We start from the raw sequence: 15,827 nt of genomic DNA, 5'->3' as shown, positions 1-15,827 counted from the left end.
AAAAAAGGATTCCCTTCAAAAGATTACTGCTCATTGACAATGCACCTGGTCTCCCAAGAGCTCTAATGGAGATGTACAAGGACATGAATGTTGTTATTATGCCTGCTAACATGTATTCTGCAGCCCCTGGATAAAGAAGTAATTTCAACATTCAAGCCTTGTTATGCCCATCACTGCCATGATTCCTCTGATGGAGCTGGGCAAAGTCATTGAAAACCTTCTGGAAAAGATTTGCCATTCTAGATGTGATTAAGAACATTCATGATTTATGGGAGGAGGTTAAAATATCTACATTAACAGGAGTTTGGAAGAAGTTGATTCCAGCCCTCCTGGCTGACTTTAAGGGGTTCAAGACTTCAGTAGAGGAAGTAACTGCAAATGTGGCGGAAACAGCAAGAGAACTAGAATTAGAAGTGGAGTCTGAAGATGTGACGTAATTGCTGTAGACTGATGATCAAACATGAACCGATGAAAAGTTGCTTCTTATGGATGTAAAGAAAGTGGTTTCTTGAGATGGAATCTATTCCTGGGGAAGATTCTGTGAACACTGTTGAAATGACAACAAAGGATTTAGAATAGTCCATAAACTTAGTTGATAAAGCAGTGGCAGTGTTTGAGAGGATTGCCTGCAATTTTGAAAGAAGTTCCACTGTGGGTAAATATGCTAGCAAACAGCATCACCCTAAAGGCCATCAATGATAGACTGGATAAGAAAAATGTGGCACATATACATCATGGAATACTATGCAGCCATAAAAAAGAATGAGTACATCTACTTTGCAGGGACATAGATGAAGCTGGAAACGATCATTCTCAGCAAACTAACACAAGAACAGAAAACCAAACACTGCGTGCTCTCACTCATAAGTGGGAGTTGAATAATGAGAACACATGGACACAGGGAGGGAAAACATCACACACCGAGGCCTGTTGGTGGGGGGAGCCAGAGGAGGGATAGCATTAAGAGGAATACCTAATATAGGTGATGGGTTGATGGGTGCAGCAAACCACCATGGCACGTGTATACCTATGTTACAAACTTGCACGTTCTGCACATGTACCCCAGAACTTAAAGTGTAATAAAAAACATAAATAAAAATGACCAAAAAAAAAAATCATCACATGCTACAAAGAAATCTTTCATGAAAGAGTCAATCAATGCAGCAAACTTCATTATTGTCTCATTTTAAGACATTGTCACAGCCATCCCAACCTCCAACAAACACTGTGCTGATGTTGATCAATTAGCAGTCATCTACATGGAGACAAGACCTTCCACCAGCAAAAAGATTATGACTCCTGAAGGCAGAGGATGATTTTTGGCATTTTTTTTTTAGCAATAAAGCATTTTTAAATTAAAGTATGTTTGGATCTTGTTTTTAGACATAATGCTATTGCACACTTAGTAGACTACAATATAGTGTAAATATAATTTTTATGTACATTGGGAAAACAAATAATTGACGTGGCTTGCTTTATTGTGATATTCACTTTTTTGTGGAACTGAACCACTTTTTTGATCTGGAATTGAACTTGCAATATCTCTGAGATATGGCTGTATATATTAAAGTAAAACTGTAAAGGTAATTTGAGGTTAATTATAATTTGAGGATTGATGTATTAAAATTATAGTGTGTTATATGTTCTCATAATATGCCTCATAATTATCACTATTTGAACTAAATATTCATGATCTTTTTTCCAATCTGTGAGTCAATAAATATTTATTGAATGATCACTAGGTGCTAGGCACTAGTTACATAGTAGTGAAAAAAAGTTACAGTCTCTACCCTAGTAGAACTTACAGCCTATTGAGAGAACAGATATTAAAAAGTGAACACATGAGCCAGGCACAGTGGTTCACACCTATAATCCCAACACTGGGAGGCTGGGGCAGCGGATCACTTGAGGTCAGGAGTTCGAGACCAGCCTGGCCAACATGATGAAACCCTGTCTCTACTAAAAATACAAAAATTAGCCGGGTGTGGTGGTGTGTGCCTACAGTCCCAACTACTTGGGAGGCTGAGGAAGGAGAATTGCTTGAACCCGGTAGGCGGAGGTTGCAGTGAGCCTGGGCGACAGAGCAAGAGACTGTCTCAAAAAAGAAAAAAGAAAAAAAAGAGTAAACACATGGCGGGGCATCATGGCTCATGCCTGTAATCCCAGCACTTTGGGAGGCCAAGGCAAGAGAATCACTTGATCCCAGGAGTTCGAGACCAGCTTGGGCAACATAGTGAGACCTCCCATCTGTACAAAAAAAATTTTTTTAAATAGCTGAGTGTGATGGTGTATACCTGTAGTCCTAGCTACTCGGTAAGCTGAGGTGGGAGGATGGCTTGAGCCCAGGAGGTCGAGGCTGCAATGAGCCATGATCATGCCACTGCACTTTAGCCTGGGCAACAGGGTGAGACCCTGTCTCCAAAAAAAAAAAAAAAAAAAGTAAAGACATTAATGAATATATAATACAAATTGAGATAGATGCTATGAAGAAAATCAACAGGATGTTATGAGAAAGAACAATGGAAGGGACTTACTTTGGATTTTAGGGAGACCTCTCTAAGGAAGTGATATTTATTTAAGCAAATAGCTGAAGAATGAGAAGTCAAGTTAGAGGGGAACCACATATGCAGGTGTTTTCAAAATACTGAAAGAGGTCCAGGGTGGCTAAAACATAGTAAGCAGAGTAAGCATCGTAGTTGAGGTTAGAGAGGAAAGTAAGACCAGACAGACCATGGTAGAAAATTGGGATTGTAATCCAAGTGCAATGAGGAACAGAGAACTAATGTGATCAATTATATTTTTGAAATACCATGTTTGGAGTTGGTATGGAGAATGGGTTGGAGGTATGGAGAATGGTATGGAGAATGGTTAAGAGCAGAAAGTGGGAGACTAGTTGTTGTAGTCCAGTTAGTTGATAATGAGAGATTCGACTAGGTAGAGTCAGTAGAAATGGAAAGAAATTAGTGAATTAGAGATACACATTAGATGCAAAAACCAATAGGTCGTGCTCATGAACTAGATTTAAGAGTTGGGGGTAGGGGAAAGGAGGAGAGGGAGTAATTAAGGAAAACTCCCATGTTTCTGCCTTGAGCAGCTGGGTGGATAATCATGCCAATTACCAAATCTGGGGAGAAAGAAAAAGAGCTGGGAGAAAAATCAAATTATAGATATAACTTTGAGATATTCTATAGTCTGAGCACAGTGGCTCATATCTGTAATCCCAGCACTTTGGGAGGCCAAAGCGAAAGGATTGCTTGAGCCCAAGAGTTTGAAACCAGCCTGGGCAACATAACAAGGCCCTAATTTAAAAAAAATAATAAATGGCCAGGAGCGGTGGCTTACGCCAGCACTTTGGGAGGCCGAGGGGGGCGGATCACAAGGTCAGGAGTTCAAGACCAGCCTGGCCAACATGGTGAAACCCTGTCTCTACTAAAAAGACAAGTAGCTGGGCGTGGTGGCATGCGTCTGTAATCCCAACTACTCGGGAGCCTGAGGCAGGAGAATTGCTTGAACCCGGGAGGCAGAGGTTGCAGTGAGCCAAGATCATGCCACTGCACTCCAGCCTGGGTGACAAAGCAAGACTCTATCTCAAAAAAAAAAAAAAAAAAAGTTATATATATGAATTTTTGTTCATTCCTACTTAAGCAGTGGAGGAAAAGAGTATATATATAGCTTTTTTTTTTTTTTTAAAGGAGATATCCTACAGATATATCAATAGAGAGATAAAAGAATCTGGAGCTTAGAGAAAAGTTCTAACCTAGGAATATAATTTAGGAATCACCAGCATAGAGATGGTACTCAGAGCCAAGGAATGGATGAAATCGCCTAAATAGAGACTAGTGGGAACCCCAGGACTGCCCTTGAAGATTTATACGGGGTTGTGGAGGAGGAACTAACAAAGGAGGCTTAGGAGCAGTAGCTAGAATATAGAAAGAAAATCAAGTGTTGTGGATTTTCTAAGAAATGAGAGTTTTTCCAGAAAGCGGCAGAGTGGTCAACTGAATCACATGCTACTGAGAGTTTGAGTGAGATTCAGTTTGGTAACCTAAAGGTTGTAGGTAGCCATGATCAGAGCTATTTCAGTGGCATGGGAATGGAGATGAGGCTACAGAGACAGCACACATAGACAAACTATGAAGATGAGGAAAAAAAATGAGGGAATCACTGGAGAAGGATGTGTTGTTCAGAAAGGAACTTTTTTTTTTTTTTTAAGATAGAAGGTATAAAATCGTAGGATGTGCAGTAGAGAGTAAACTAATAACACTACAGAAAGACAGGAAGATCAACGAGTGAACTACAAAAAGGATGAGAGGGGATAGGATCCAGGGTACATGTATTGGCCTCTGATAAATGGGTCACTTATTCATTTTACAGATGGGAAGAAAACAGATACAGAACCAGGTAGGTTTGTAAGTTTGGCCATATACTTTACTTGATGTTATTAGCTGAAAATGAAAGGTTTGAGGAGCAAAGAATGGAATATAATAGTCATTGTTGGGGCTACAAGAGAAGTGTCCGAGGGAAACTCAGCAGGCTTGCCAGGCAGGTGATCGTTTAGAGTTACTGTGATTCACTTAAAGAGAAAAGAAGAAATGCCAGTTGTGTGATTTTCTGCCTAGCAGCCTTCGTGCCAGCACAAGGTGAATGGTTGGGTTCGTGCAGAGTTGAGGTTTTGATAAGTGAGTGTAGCAGAGTGGTGCTGAGGGGCAAAGGAGTGGGGGAACTTTTAAAGGGAGGGACTTTTAAGCTGGTTAACGAAGAAAGTGAATTAGAGGAAGCAGATTGGAGGTCTCTGAAGTAGACCTGAAACATTTGAGCAAGTGAACTGGAAGCATAGGAGGTAGAGTAGGGGAGTGGGTTGTGGTTTTGAAGTGAGTGGGAACTCAAGGTTTTGAAGTAAGTTTCTGGTGATATTAGTTTCCTGTGACTGTGGGATGTATGGCTGAGGCGGAAGGGAAAGGTGGGACATCGCAAGGGAGTTAAATGGGTCATCCACATGAAAATCACTGAATGTCAGGTATTAGGGAAGAAAGAAAGATTTTGAGCAAAGTGCTGAGAGCTGCTGGTTGACTATAGAAGGGGAAGGACAGTAAAACCAGGTGGCACTGAACATCAAAGAAGAAAGGATTTTTACCAAAAGGGAAGCATGGGCAAGAATGGTCTGGAGGCAGCAGAGGGGCAGCAAGCTAGGTTCTGACTGTGTCTTGTGACACTGTGTATATGGGATGTTTGGGAAAAAATAGCTTCATTTTGGAGAGGCACAAGGAAAGCAGTGTTCTTAAGGGATAGTAAGCTTTCAGAGAAGGTCAGGTAGGAAAGGAAGCAGTCAGAAGTCTGAGGCTGTTCTTATGAGGCTCTAGGAAGGTGGGCACTGCCTGGCACAGTTGCTAGACTGTACTCTTGGCCTGTCACATTAAGTACTTGTTCAATGAATTAATGAATAAAGGAGAAGAGCTTATCTCCTCATGGTCAATTTTTAAATTGAAGTAAAATATACATAAAATCTACTTATTTTAACTATTTTAAAATGTTCAGTTCAGTGTGTTAAGTACATTCACATTCACACTGTTGTGCAACCATCACCACTGTTCGTCTCCAGAGCTTTTTCATCTTCCCGAACTGAAACTGCGTACCCATTAAACAATAACTCATTTCCTCCTCTACTCCTCCTGGGAACCGTCACTCTACTGCCTCTATGAATTTGACTATTCTAGGTACCTCATATAAGTGGAATCATACATTTGTCCTTTCATGACTGGCTTATTTCACTTAGCATAATGTTCTCAAGGTTCATCCATATTGTACATGTATTAGAATTTCCTTCCTTTTTAAGGCTGAATAATATCCTATTGTATGTAAATACAATGTTTTGTTTATCCATTCACCTGTCAATGGACATTTCTGTTGCTTCCACCTTTGGCTATTGTGAATTACACTGCTATGAACATGGGTGTGCTAATATCTCTTTAAGACCCTGCTTTCAATTCTTTTGGGTATATACCCAGAAGTGAAATTGTTGTATCATACAGTAATTGTTTACTCTTTCTGATGCCGCCATCCTGTTTTCCATAGTGGGTGCACCATTTTCCATTCCCAACAGTGCACAAAGCTTCTAACTTCTCCACATCCTCTCCAACACCTGTCATTTTCTGTTTTTTATTTTTATAATAAATCCTTATGGGTGTGAGGTGGTAGCTCATCGTAGTTTTGATTTGTATTTTCCTAATGATTAGTGATGTTGAACATCTTTCTCGTGTGCTTATTGGTCGTTTTTCTTTAGAGAAATGACTAGTTCTCTGCCTATTTTTTAATGATTATTTTCTTACTGTGGATTTATAGACCCCTTTATCAGAGATATGATTTGCAAGTATTTTCTCCCATTCCATGGGTTGTCTTTTCACTGTTGGTTGTATTGTTTTATGCAGTTTTAAATTTTGATGTGGTCCCATTTATGTATATTTTCTTTTGGTGCCTGTACTTTTGATGTCACATTCAGGAAATCATTGCCAAATCCAAAGTGAGTCTGTCCTTTCCCGTAGAATGGTCTTGAAACCCTTCCATAGATTTATGTGTCTGCCTTTATGTAAATGGGTTAAACAACTGAGAAATGTACTACAATGTCTTTATCTTTGATCATCCACTTAATCAAATAAAGATTAGTGTTTCCCTGCTTTCCAGTACCTTGTCTCCCTACTCCTGTCAGGTCCTCACATCAGTAGTCGGCTTCAAAACTATAATGACTATTTCAGTAGAAGACAAATTTCTAGTTCTAAACTTTATAAACATCAACATACTTCTTCCATTGGCCCTGGTACCAATGTTTGTGCACTTACTGAACCTGCTTTCTGGGTTTCAGAAAATAAGAGTCAGATTTCAATAATGGTTATTGAAATACTCTTCTGAATAGGTCAAAACTTAATTTTTTAACTTTTATTTTTCACAGAACCACATGGGCTTGGGCTTAATTTTTAAGATTCCAATAAAATATTTTGGTTGAAAATGTGATTTCATATTTGTCATCTTAAGCAGTATTTGTCATTTACACTCTATTATCTTCTTCATTTAGGGGCCACTGCATTTTGTGTTGCTCCGAATGCAGTATTTCCATTTGAACTGTATAATGAAGAATACTTAGAGCAAAGGGATCTCTATCTAACTCAGTGCCAACAACAGCTGGAACAATTTATTGCCACATATGGACCTGGGACAACTATTTTCTCTAGTGATGAATAAACAATTTGAGGAATTTTTGTTCATTCCTACTTAAGCAGTGGAGAAAAAGTGTGAGTATTTTGAGAGTGACTTTGAAGTAATGCTTTGATAATACTTTGTACAGGAATATATTACAATACTATTTTTAAAAATATAAAATATAGTCCCCTCAAAACTAATTGCTAATGTGATAAATACTAATCCAAACCTCTAAAACCAACAGAATTTTAAAACTTAGAACAATGTGGACAATTTAATAGTGATAAAGTTGTCAAGGAGAATACTATAAAGAAAAACTGGTTAGCCCAGAATACCAGTGGTGAACAGATAAAAATATAAAGAATGTTGCAATTTAAGCAGTGTGTAAAATGTCAACATTTATGTAGTTCACTCTACTGTCACAAGATGGCAATAACTCTTTACCTACAAATTAAAACATTTTTCTTCACTAGTGAACTTGCTAAACTCATGACTAAATATTTTATATAACCCCAAGTTTCAAATGTAAGGCCTTTTCATGCTTTATTACTGGCATGTCCATTACATACTACTGTTTTAGAAGCCCTAAATATGGAATCAGGAAAAGCCTTGAAGTTTTCATGTATATGCCAGGTTAAATGAAAAAATACTTTACACGGAATCAAGGAGCCAATAACTTATAAAGTGGCTCTCTAACCCTAACTGGTTACAAGAAAGGTTCCAAAAGGCAAAGAAACCAACTTGCAAATCTAGTCCTCATTTTTGGAGGGAAGATATCTGCTGTGAAGATAGGGGTATCATGAGAAAACAAATCTACCTTGTAAAATTTATAAATCCTTTTTAGTTCAGTTTCCATAACTTTAATAAAAGATCAGTTCTATTCACAGAAAAGCAAAATGTCATTACCAAATTGTCACTTTATTAACCAAGATGCTACCGTGCATCAATTCTTTCAAAATTGGTCCCTTAACAGAGATGCTTAACTATACAGCTGGACCTCTCATTCTCCACAGGACCCAGAGGAAGTTGTTCAGTATTATTGAATACCTACTAGTAGCAGGGAGAAAACAGTATTAGTTTTCAGAAGCCAAAGGTAGTATTTTTGTTGAGACGGGGTCTTGCTCTGTCATCCAGGCTGGAGTGCAGTGGCACGATCTTGGCTCACTGCAACCTCCACCTCCCAGGTTCGAGAGATTCTCCTGCCTCAGTCTCCCAAGTAGCTGGGATTACAGGTGCACTCCACCATGACCGGCTAATTTTTGTATTTTTAGTAGAGACAGGGTTTCACCATGTTGGCCAGGCTGGTCTCGAACCCCTGACCTCAGGTGATCTGCCTGCCTCAGCCTCCCAAAGTGCTGGGATTACAGGTGTGAGCCAACGCACCTGGTGACAAAGGTAGTCTTCAGCAAAATATTTACATATTACAGTTCTAGAATGTTAAGACGTTTATTTTGTGCTTCTCAAATACTACATTTCAAACATGTCTGGCTCTCTATGGGGTGAAGGCAAAACACATTCCTATTTTATAAAACTAGGATCCTTTTACAATTGGAAAGTTTAAAAACAGTTCTTTTTTAAATTTTTTGAGACAGGGGCTCTCACCCAGTTTGGAGGGCAGTGGCGCCATCTCAGCTCCCTGCAGCCTTGACCTTGCAAGCAATTCTCCCACCTTAGCCCTCCGAGTAGCTGGGACTACAGGGACATGCTACCACCCTGGGCTAACTTTTGTGTTTTTTTGTAGAGATGGGATTTCGCCATGTTTCTCAGGCTGGTCTCAAGTTATCCTCCCATCTCAGTACCTCAGCTTCCCAAAGTGTTGGGATTACAGGAGTGAGCCACATGCATGGCACAAAGATGGCTTTTATTTACTTACCTATATTTATATATACATATTTATATGTAGCTGTCACCCAAACTGTAGCGTACTGATGCAGTCATAACTCACTGCCACCTTAATCTCTCCAGCTCAAAAAACCCAACCTGTCTCAAAGATAGTTACTTCACCACAAAAAAGTTTAAATGTTTAAGTTTCTCATTACAAAGGCTGCATTTACTAGTCTTTTATTTCAGTGCCTAAAGAGTAGAAGTGTACATTCAGAAACAAACAATTATGGGAGGTAATTCATTAATATTAAATATGATGCCAATGGTATTTTAAAGGTCATTGGAGAATTAGAAGGGGGTAGGGTGCGGGATGAAAAATTAATGGGTGAAATGTACACCATTCAGGTAATGGCTGCACAAAAAGCTCAGACTCCAAACTACTTCATATACCTATGCAACAGAACTGCACTTGTACCCCCCAAGTCTATACTGAGGGAAGTGACTAAGATGTTGCTATACAGGTTTTATACCATTTATCATATAAAAACTATAACCTTGGTGAAAGGAATTTATAAGCTAGTACTCAACAGGAGAAAAGATTTAGCTCTAAGCCTTCACCCAGATATAAATTCAGCTTTAGAATTCTTGCCAATTTAGTCCTAGACAGATTGGCCTGCCCAGTCATTTCTCTTAACATAGCATATTGCTTAGTTATTACATGTACTAGTATTAGGATGACTTTTTTGTTCACAAAGATGAAAGCAAACTGAATAAAAAAGGTGAAACCTTTATCTGTAAGGGGGAATTTGATTGCTATTTGGCATTAAAGAGCTTTAAGATTCCAACCATCTGGTACAACAGCAAACTCTGAAGGGGGAGCCAGACAGGGAACCTAGAGGTACATGTCTCCCCAGCTGTTGGCCTCAATGAGAATCACCACCCATAAATAATCTAATTATTCACAAGATTATATAATCTTTCGAATATGTTCAAAACAGGTCTGACTAGTGACTATGAGAATGGGGCTATTTAGAATTGATTTAAAAGAAAACACTTTATTGTTCAGCAATTAAAACAGTTAGCCAAATATGTATTTTCCTCCATAATTTATTGTGATGTTATCAACATCAAATAAAATGCTCATTTTCATCATTTGCTTCTGTTCGTGTTTTCTTGAACAAGTCTTCAATTTTCCTTCCAAAATGTTGCATGCCACACCTCCAAAACAAAGTCAGAAACCAACAGTGAAAATCATTCCATACTCAAAGTTCTCATATAACCTCAATATTCACAAGTCGTTCCTCAAAAACTTAAATGTTGAGAATACCCCACATGCAAAAGCAACTTCAACAAGAATTGGCCCCCACCCTTTGAAGTTTATCAGATACTTTCTGAACTATCAGCAGATAGAGTTGCTTGACAAATCACTTACTTGAGGCAATGAAGCAGAAGTATTTTTAAACATGACAGCAAAGAACATTCATCTACAGCAACCTATATGCTAAAAAGAAAGAATATTCACCCTTAATTAAATTATTGCCTTACATACATGTCAGTAATTAATCAATGTACATTACTGGCATCTCAGTCTTAAAATTATTTCTTCAAAGACACCCTCAGCTGGGTAAACGGCAAAAAGTAATTTAAGTCATCACTGTGCCAGCTATTAAACCTATCTGTCAAGAATACATCACATAACTAACATTAATTAAATTTAGGTACCTCAATACATGACGTGTGATCCTAGTAGTTTTTTCACAGCCTTCTACAAGTTTTTGGAAAACATTTGTCATGATGACCTTCATACACCTTCACCGCAAAGGCTTTCTTGCACCTGGAAATTAAATATTATATTTCGAATTCCCATTTTTATTTGCATTTTGTTTGGCATCTTATATGTAGGAATGGTCCAAGAAGAGAATCTCATTCCTTTAGGAACTGTACTTGCAATCTACCTTTCAGACTCCCAACCCACTTTTTAATAAAAAAGTACTATTATTCTAGTACCTGTTTCTGCTTTTTTGATAGTCAATACTGACAAACCCAAACCTCTGTAACTGAGTATGTTTGTCTGATTACCACCTAATAATTCCACAAATTAGCTTATTCCAAACTGGAAACAGGAGCCATTAGCACTGGCTGGAAAATGGCAGAAACATTTTATGATATCCTTCACTGTGACAGTTTTGACTTTAAGACACAATGGTCATAGTGAGTACACAGCCATTGCTTTTCTGTCTCACAGCTCGACGAGGATGAGCTATGAGCCAGGTTAGATGTATAAAAACTGGCGTGAAGACCTTCACCTAAAAACATTAAAACAGCAAACCTAGCAGTTTTGGAGCAGGGATACCTACGTTGGCATTTTTACTGGACACATGCCTGTAAAATTAAGTCCCAAGTTAACAAAACACTGCAAAGAACATGGACTGGGGTAAAAAATCATGTCATACAGCACCGCAGGAGAATACATCATTGAGCCAGGCAGCAATAGGAAATGATTTATTAAGACATACAAGGTTGGACCTTGCAAAACAATCATTTTCATGTGCTGAAATGCTGAAAATATTTCACACAATCAATATTAGGAATATAAATTACTGGTTTTGAGTAATTAAAAAAATTAACTGAAACAAAAATGTTTCATTTTAATATTATGATTCACAGGAACTGCAGACAACATGCATAATCCTGTCTTCACAAAGCCTAAAAAATGGGCCAGACACGGTTTCTCACGCCTGTAATCCTAGCACTTTGTGGGGGCTGGGGCGGGAGGATCACCTGAGGTCAGGAGTTCTAGACAGCAAAACCCCGTCTCCACTAAAAATACAAAAATAAACCGGGCGTGAGGGTGGATGCCTGTAATCCCAGCTACTCGGGAGGCTGAGGAAGGAGAATCGTGCCACTGCACTCCAGCCTGCACGGACGGGAGCGAGACTCCATCTCAAAAAAGCAACAAAAAAACCCAAAGCTATCCACACCACCCCCTCCCCCACAAAAACCAAAAGACTGATGGGCACAAAATTCCAAATGGTGGGTACCTATGAATAGGAAACAGGGGAATGTAAACAACAGATACTCTAGTATTGGTAATATCATAGTTCTCAAATGTATCGGTGGATTCTTTTGTATTATGCTTCAGAACTTTCCTGGACTACCAATTTTATCAATTATTTCGTTTGGAAATTTTTAGAAGTCCCAGCACTTACCAGTGAAAACAGAATTCAAGCTACTGAAGCCTCAAAAATAAGAATACCAAAAATATTTCAAGTATAAGCCATGACATTCGTCCTCTTGACAATTAACGATTGTTTCGCACGAAGCAATGCATTTCAAATTTGAAGAAAAAAAACACTACCTATACCAAGTCTCACTGACGAAATTTTAAAATTTGTTTCTATGGCCGGGCGCGGTGGTTCATGCCTGTAATCCCAGCACTTTGGGAGGCTTAGCCGGGTGGATCATGAGGTCAGGAGTTCAAGACCAGCCTGGCCAAGATGGTGAAACCCCGTCTCTACTAGAAAAATACAAAAATTAGCCGGGCGTGGTGGCAGGCATCTGTAATCCCAGCTACTCGGGAGGCTGAGGCAGAAAACTGCTTGAACCCTGAAGGTGGAGGATTCAGGGAGCCAAGATCCAGCCACTGCACTCCAGCCTGGGCGACAGAACAGACTCTGGCTCAAAAAAAAAAAAAAAAAAAAAAAAAAAAAAAAGTTTCTGAATAGCTAACAGGTTTTTCCAGCCTCCCAGCTGCTGACCGGTTTCTTCTGTATTATGTCCAGAAATACACATCTCTATGTAAATACAAGCATCTCCGTGTGTAGCAGGCATTTAGCCTAAGGGACTTCCATACTTGCACGTGTTGTTCTCCGACCTCCATGCCTTGACTTTAGAGCATATTACGAAGGAAGGTCCAGGAACAAATACCGACTAGTTCTACGAATGGGTCGAGACTAGTTATGACTCAGTAAACTGCGCTTATTACAATTTCAAAGCCACTCACAAAGTACGGTCCAGTAAGGGTCATCCTGACAACTAACGGATAATCACCTTCCTATTTATAAAATGCTCCCTTTTAAGGAAAACAAGCTGCCTACTAAGAGCCTGAAACCGCCAAGGTCGCACGCACAACTTAGATGGGGACACAAGAGAGATCTGGCCAAGGCCGGGTGGAGCACGAAGCCCCGCGGCGGTCCCTTGCAGGCACCTCCTTAAGTCAGAAGGCCCTTCACCAGTTTCAGAGCAGAGGACAGTGAACCGGTGTTGACGGATAAAGGTCAGCTAAGCCACCCAGGTGGTTACTGACAAAACCTGACTGCGCAGATGGCTTGTGGGGAAAGCTCGTGGGCCTTGGGGGTGCCCGGAGCGTAGCCTTTTGGCCTACGCAGCAGCCGCCCGCTCCGCTGCGCCAGGGAAAGGGACAGGGGCCGCGCTCGGCACCCACATGGCGGAGGAACCCGGCACATAGAGGAGGAGGACCTAAGACCGCGATCACTCTCACCTCGCAGAGCACAGCTACGGGCCCGCAGGCTCCGCCGCCGCCACCACACCAGCATGACAGACGGTTCTTCGCGCTTCTTCCTCCCTCGCCGGTCGCGCGGGAAAGGAAGAGCGACATCGGAGGGCAGCTCTTAGGCACTCCTATGGCCCCGCCTCTTCCGGTACGCGGCCCCGCCCCTCCCCGGGTGAAAAGGGGCTGAGTGCCGGGGCTCTGGGAAGGGGGCGGAGGGGAGATGAGACCTGCACCTTAGCCCTCTTCCCTAGTTGCGCGGTGCGGCAACGCTGTGTGCCACACAGCAAGTTTATGTGGGGGCTTTGTGACTTCCCGCAGGGGCTTTCCAGGGTCAGGAGTACCTCTGCTAGAGCTTGTCAATGATTAATGCAGTTTGCAGTGGATGCAAACGAGCAAAAGGCCGGGCGCGGCGGCTCAAGCCTGTAATCCCAGCCCTTTCGGAGGCCTAGGCGGGAGGATCACCCGAGGTCGGGAGTTCGAGACCAGCCTGTCCAACATGGCGAAACCCCCATCTCTACAAAAAAATTGGCCGAGTGTGATGACGCGTGCCTGCAGTCCCAGCTACCCGGGAGGCTGAGGCACGAGAAACCGCTTGAACCCAGGCAGCGGAGGTTGCAGTGAGCCAGGATCGCGCCACTGCACTCTAGCCTGGGTGAGACTCCGTCTCAAAACAAACAAAAAACACACATATATATAGCATTCGTAAAGCAGTTACCTACCTTGTTTATGAACATGTTATAATTTGCTATTGATTTCCATGTCTTATTACTCCTGTTTTTCTCAATCATTGTATTATAGAATCCTGGCTGCAAAGCACTGGGTTTAATGCTGGAGGAGAAAGATTTATGATCTTGTTGCCAGAAAGAATACACGTGAAAGCATATGATTAAACAATTGAATTATTTAAATATAGGTCATCTCTCCTTAATTTTTTTGCCTTTTGTTTTGTTTTGTTTTGAGACAGAGTCTCGCTTTGTCACCCAGGCTGGAGTGCAGTGGCACAATATCGGCTCACTACAAGCTCCGCCTCCCGGGTTCACGCCATTCTCCTGCCTCAGCCTCCGGAGTTGCTGGGACTACAGGTGCCCTCCACCACGCCCGGCTAGTTTTGTTGTATTTTTAGTAGAGACGGGGTTTCACCGTGTTAGCCAGGATGGTCTCGATCTCCTGACCTCGTGATCTGCCTGCCTCGGCCTCCCAAAATGCTGGGATTACAGGCGTGAGCCACCGCGCCCGGCCATTTTTTTTGTTTTTTGGTTGGTTGTTTTTTTTTTTTTTTTTGAGACAGGGTCTCCCTCTATTGCTCAGCCTGGAGTGTAGTAGTGCAGTCATGGCTCACAGCAGCTTCCATCTTCTAGGATCCTCAAGAGATTCTCCCACCTCAGTCTTGAGTAGCTAAGTGCTCACCACCATGCCCTAATTTTTAAAATGTTTTGTAGAGATGCGGGTCTCACTATGTTGGTCTCCAACTCCTGGCCTCAAGCAATCCTCTCGCCTTGGCTTCTCAAAGTGCTGGGATTACAGGCATGAGCCACAGCGCCTGGCCAATCTCTCCTTTAGAAACTGGAAATCTAAGAAACGAATACAAAATCCAGTACACAATTTCAATTTGCCTCAAGTCACATAGAGTATGAATATCTAAGCCTAGTAAGCTTAGCAAAACAAATTGTGATTGTACCTCCTTTAACAAAGGATTGCAAAGTACTTTACAGGAGCTTAAAAATCTTTGCTTGGGCCTCCAAGTGGAAGTTGTTTCTCCTGTTAAGTAGTGACATGGGCCGGGCGTGGTGGCTCACGCCTGTAATCCCAGCACTTTGGGAGGCCGAGGTGGGCGGATCACAAGGTCAGGAGATCGAGACCATGGTGAAACCCCGTCTCTACTAAAAATAGAAAAAATTAGCCGGGCGCAGGGGCAGGCGCCTGTAGTCCCAGCTACTCGGGAGGCTGAGGCAGGAGAATGGCGTGAACCCGGGAGGCGGAGCTTGCAGTGAGCCGAGATTGTGCCACTGCACTCCAGCCTGGGCGACAGAGCGAGACTCCCTCTCAAAAAAAAAAAAAAAAAAAAAAAAAAAAAAGTAGTGACATGGACCTCAACCTGCTTCATGGACCTCCTGGGTTCAAGCTATTCTCCTGCGTCAGCCTCCAGAGTAGCTGGGATTATAGGTGCCTCCTGCCACACCCAGCTAATTTTTGTATTTTTAGTAGAGATGGGGTTTTATCATGTTGGCCAGGGTGGTCTTGAACTCCTGACCTCAAGTGATTCACCCACCCCGGCCTCCCAAAGTGCCGAGTTACAGGC

At 41.4% G+C, this 15,827-nt stretch overlaps 1 protein-coding gene, 1 long non-coding RNA gene and 1 other non-coding gene across 3 annotated transcripts in view; 1 reads left to right on the top strand and 2 right to left on the bottom strand.

Annotated features, from left to right (window-relative positions):
• The window catches only part of LOC105482181 (minichromosome maintenance domain containing 2), a 54,538-nt gene extending 44,371 nt beyond the window's left edge, over nt 1-10,167 (top strand). Inside the window, exon 15 of the mRNA XM_011742169.2 lies at nt 7,067-10,167. Coding sequence (XP_011740471.1) covers nt 7,067-7,233 — 167 coding nt within the window. The 3' untranslated portion in view covers nt 7,234-10,167. The remainder of the gene's footprint in view (nt 1-7,066) is intronic.
• LOC105482174 (uncharacterized) lies at nt 10,105-13,663 on the bottom strand. The gene is made up of 4 exons (XR_987425.3): nt 13,517-13,663; nt 10,738-10,849; nt 10,448-10,516; nt 10,105-10,233 (listed from the first exon to the last, which is right to left on the bottom strand). It is a non-coding gene; the product is annotated as an uncharacterized lncRNA (long non-coding RNA).
• Nucleotides 10,591-10,679, bottom strand: LOC112426746 (small nucleolar RNA SNORD87). Its single transcript, XR_003018149.1, has one exon. It is a non-coding gene; the product is annotated as a small nucleolar RNA SNORD87 (small nucleolar RNA).
• Nucleotides 13,664-15,827: the final 2,164 nt, after the last annotated feature.

The sequence above is a fragment of the Macaca nemestrina genome, chromosome 8 (genome assembly GCF_043159975.1).
Source record: "Macaca nemestrina isolate mMacNem1 chromosome 8, mMacNem.hap1, whole genome shotgun sequence".
NCBI lineage: Eukaryota > Metazoa > Chordata > Mammalia > Primates > Cercopithecidae > Macaca > Macaca nemestrina.
The sequence above is the reverse complement of the archived record's forward strand: the minus strand, read 5'-3'. Positions and strand labels throughout refer to the sequence as shown.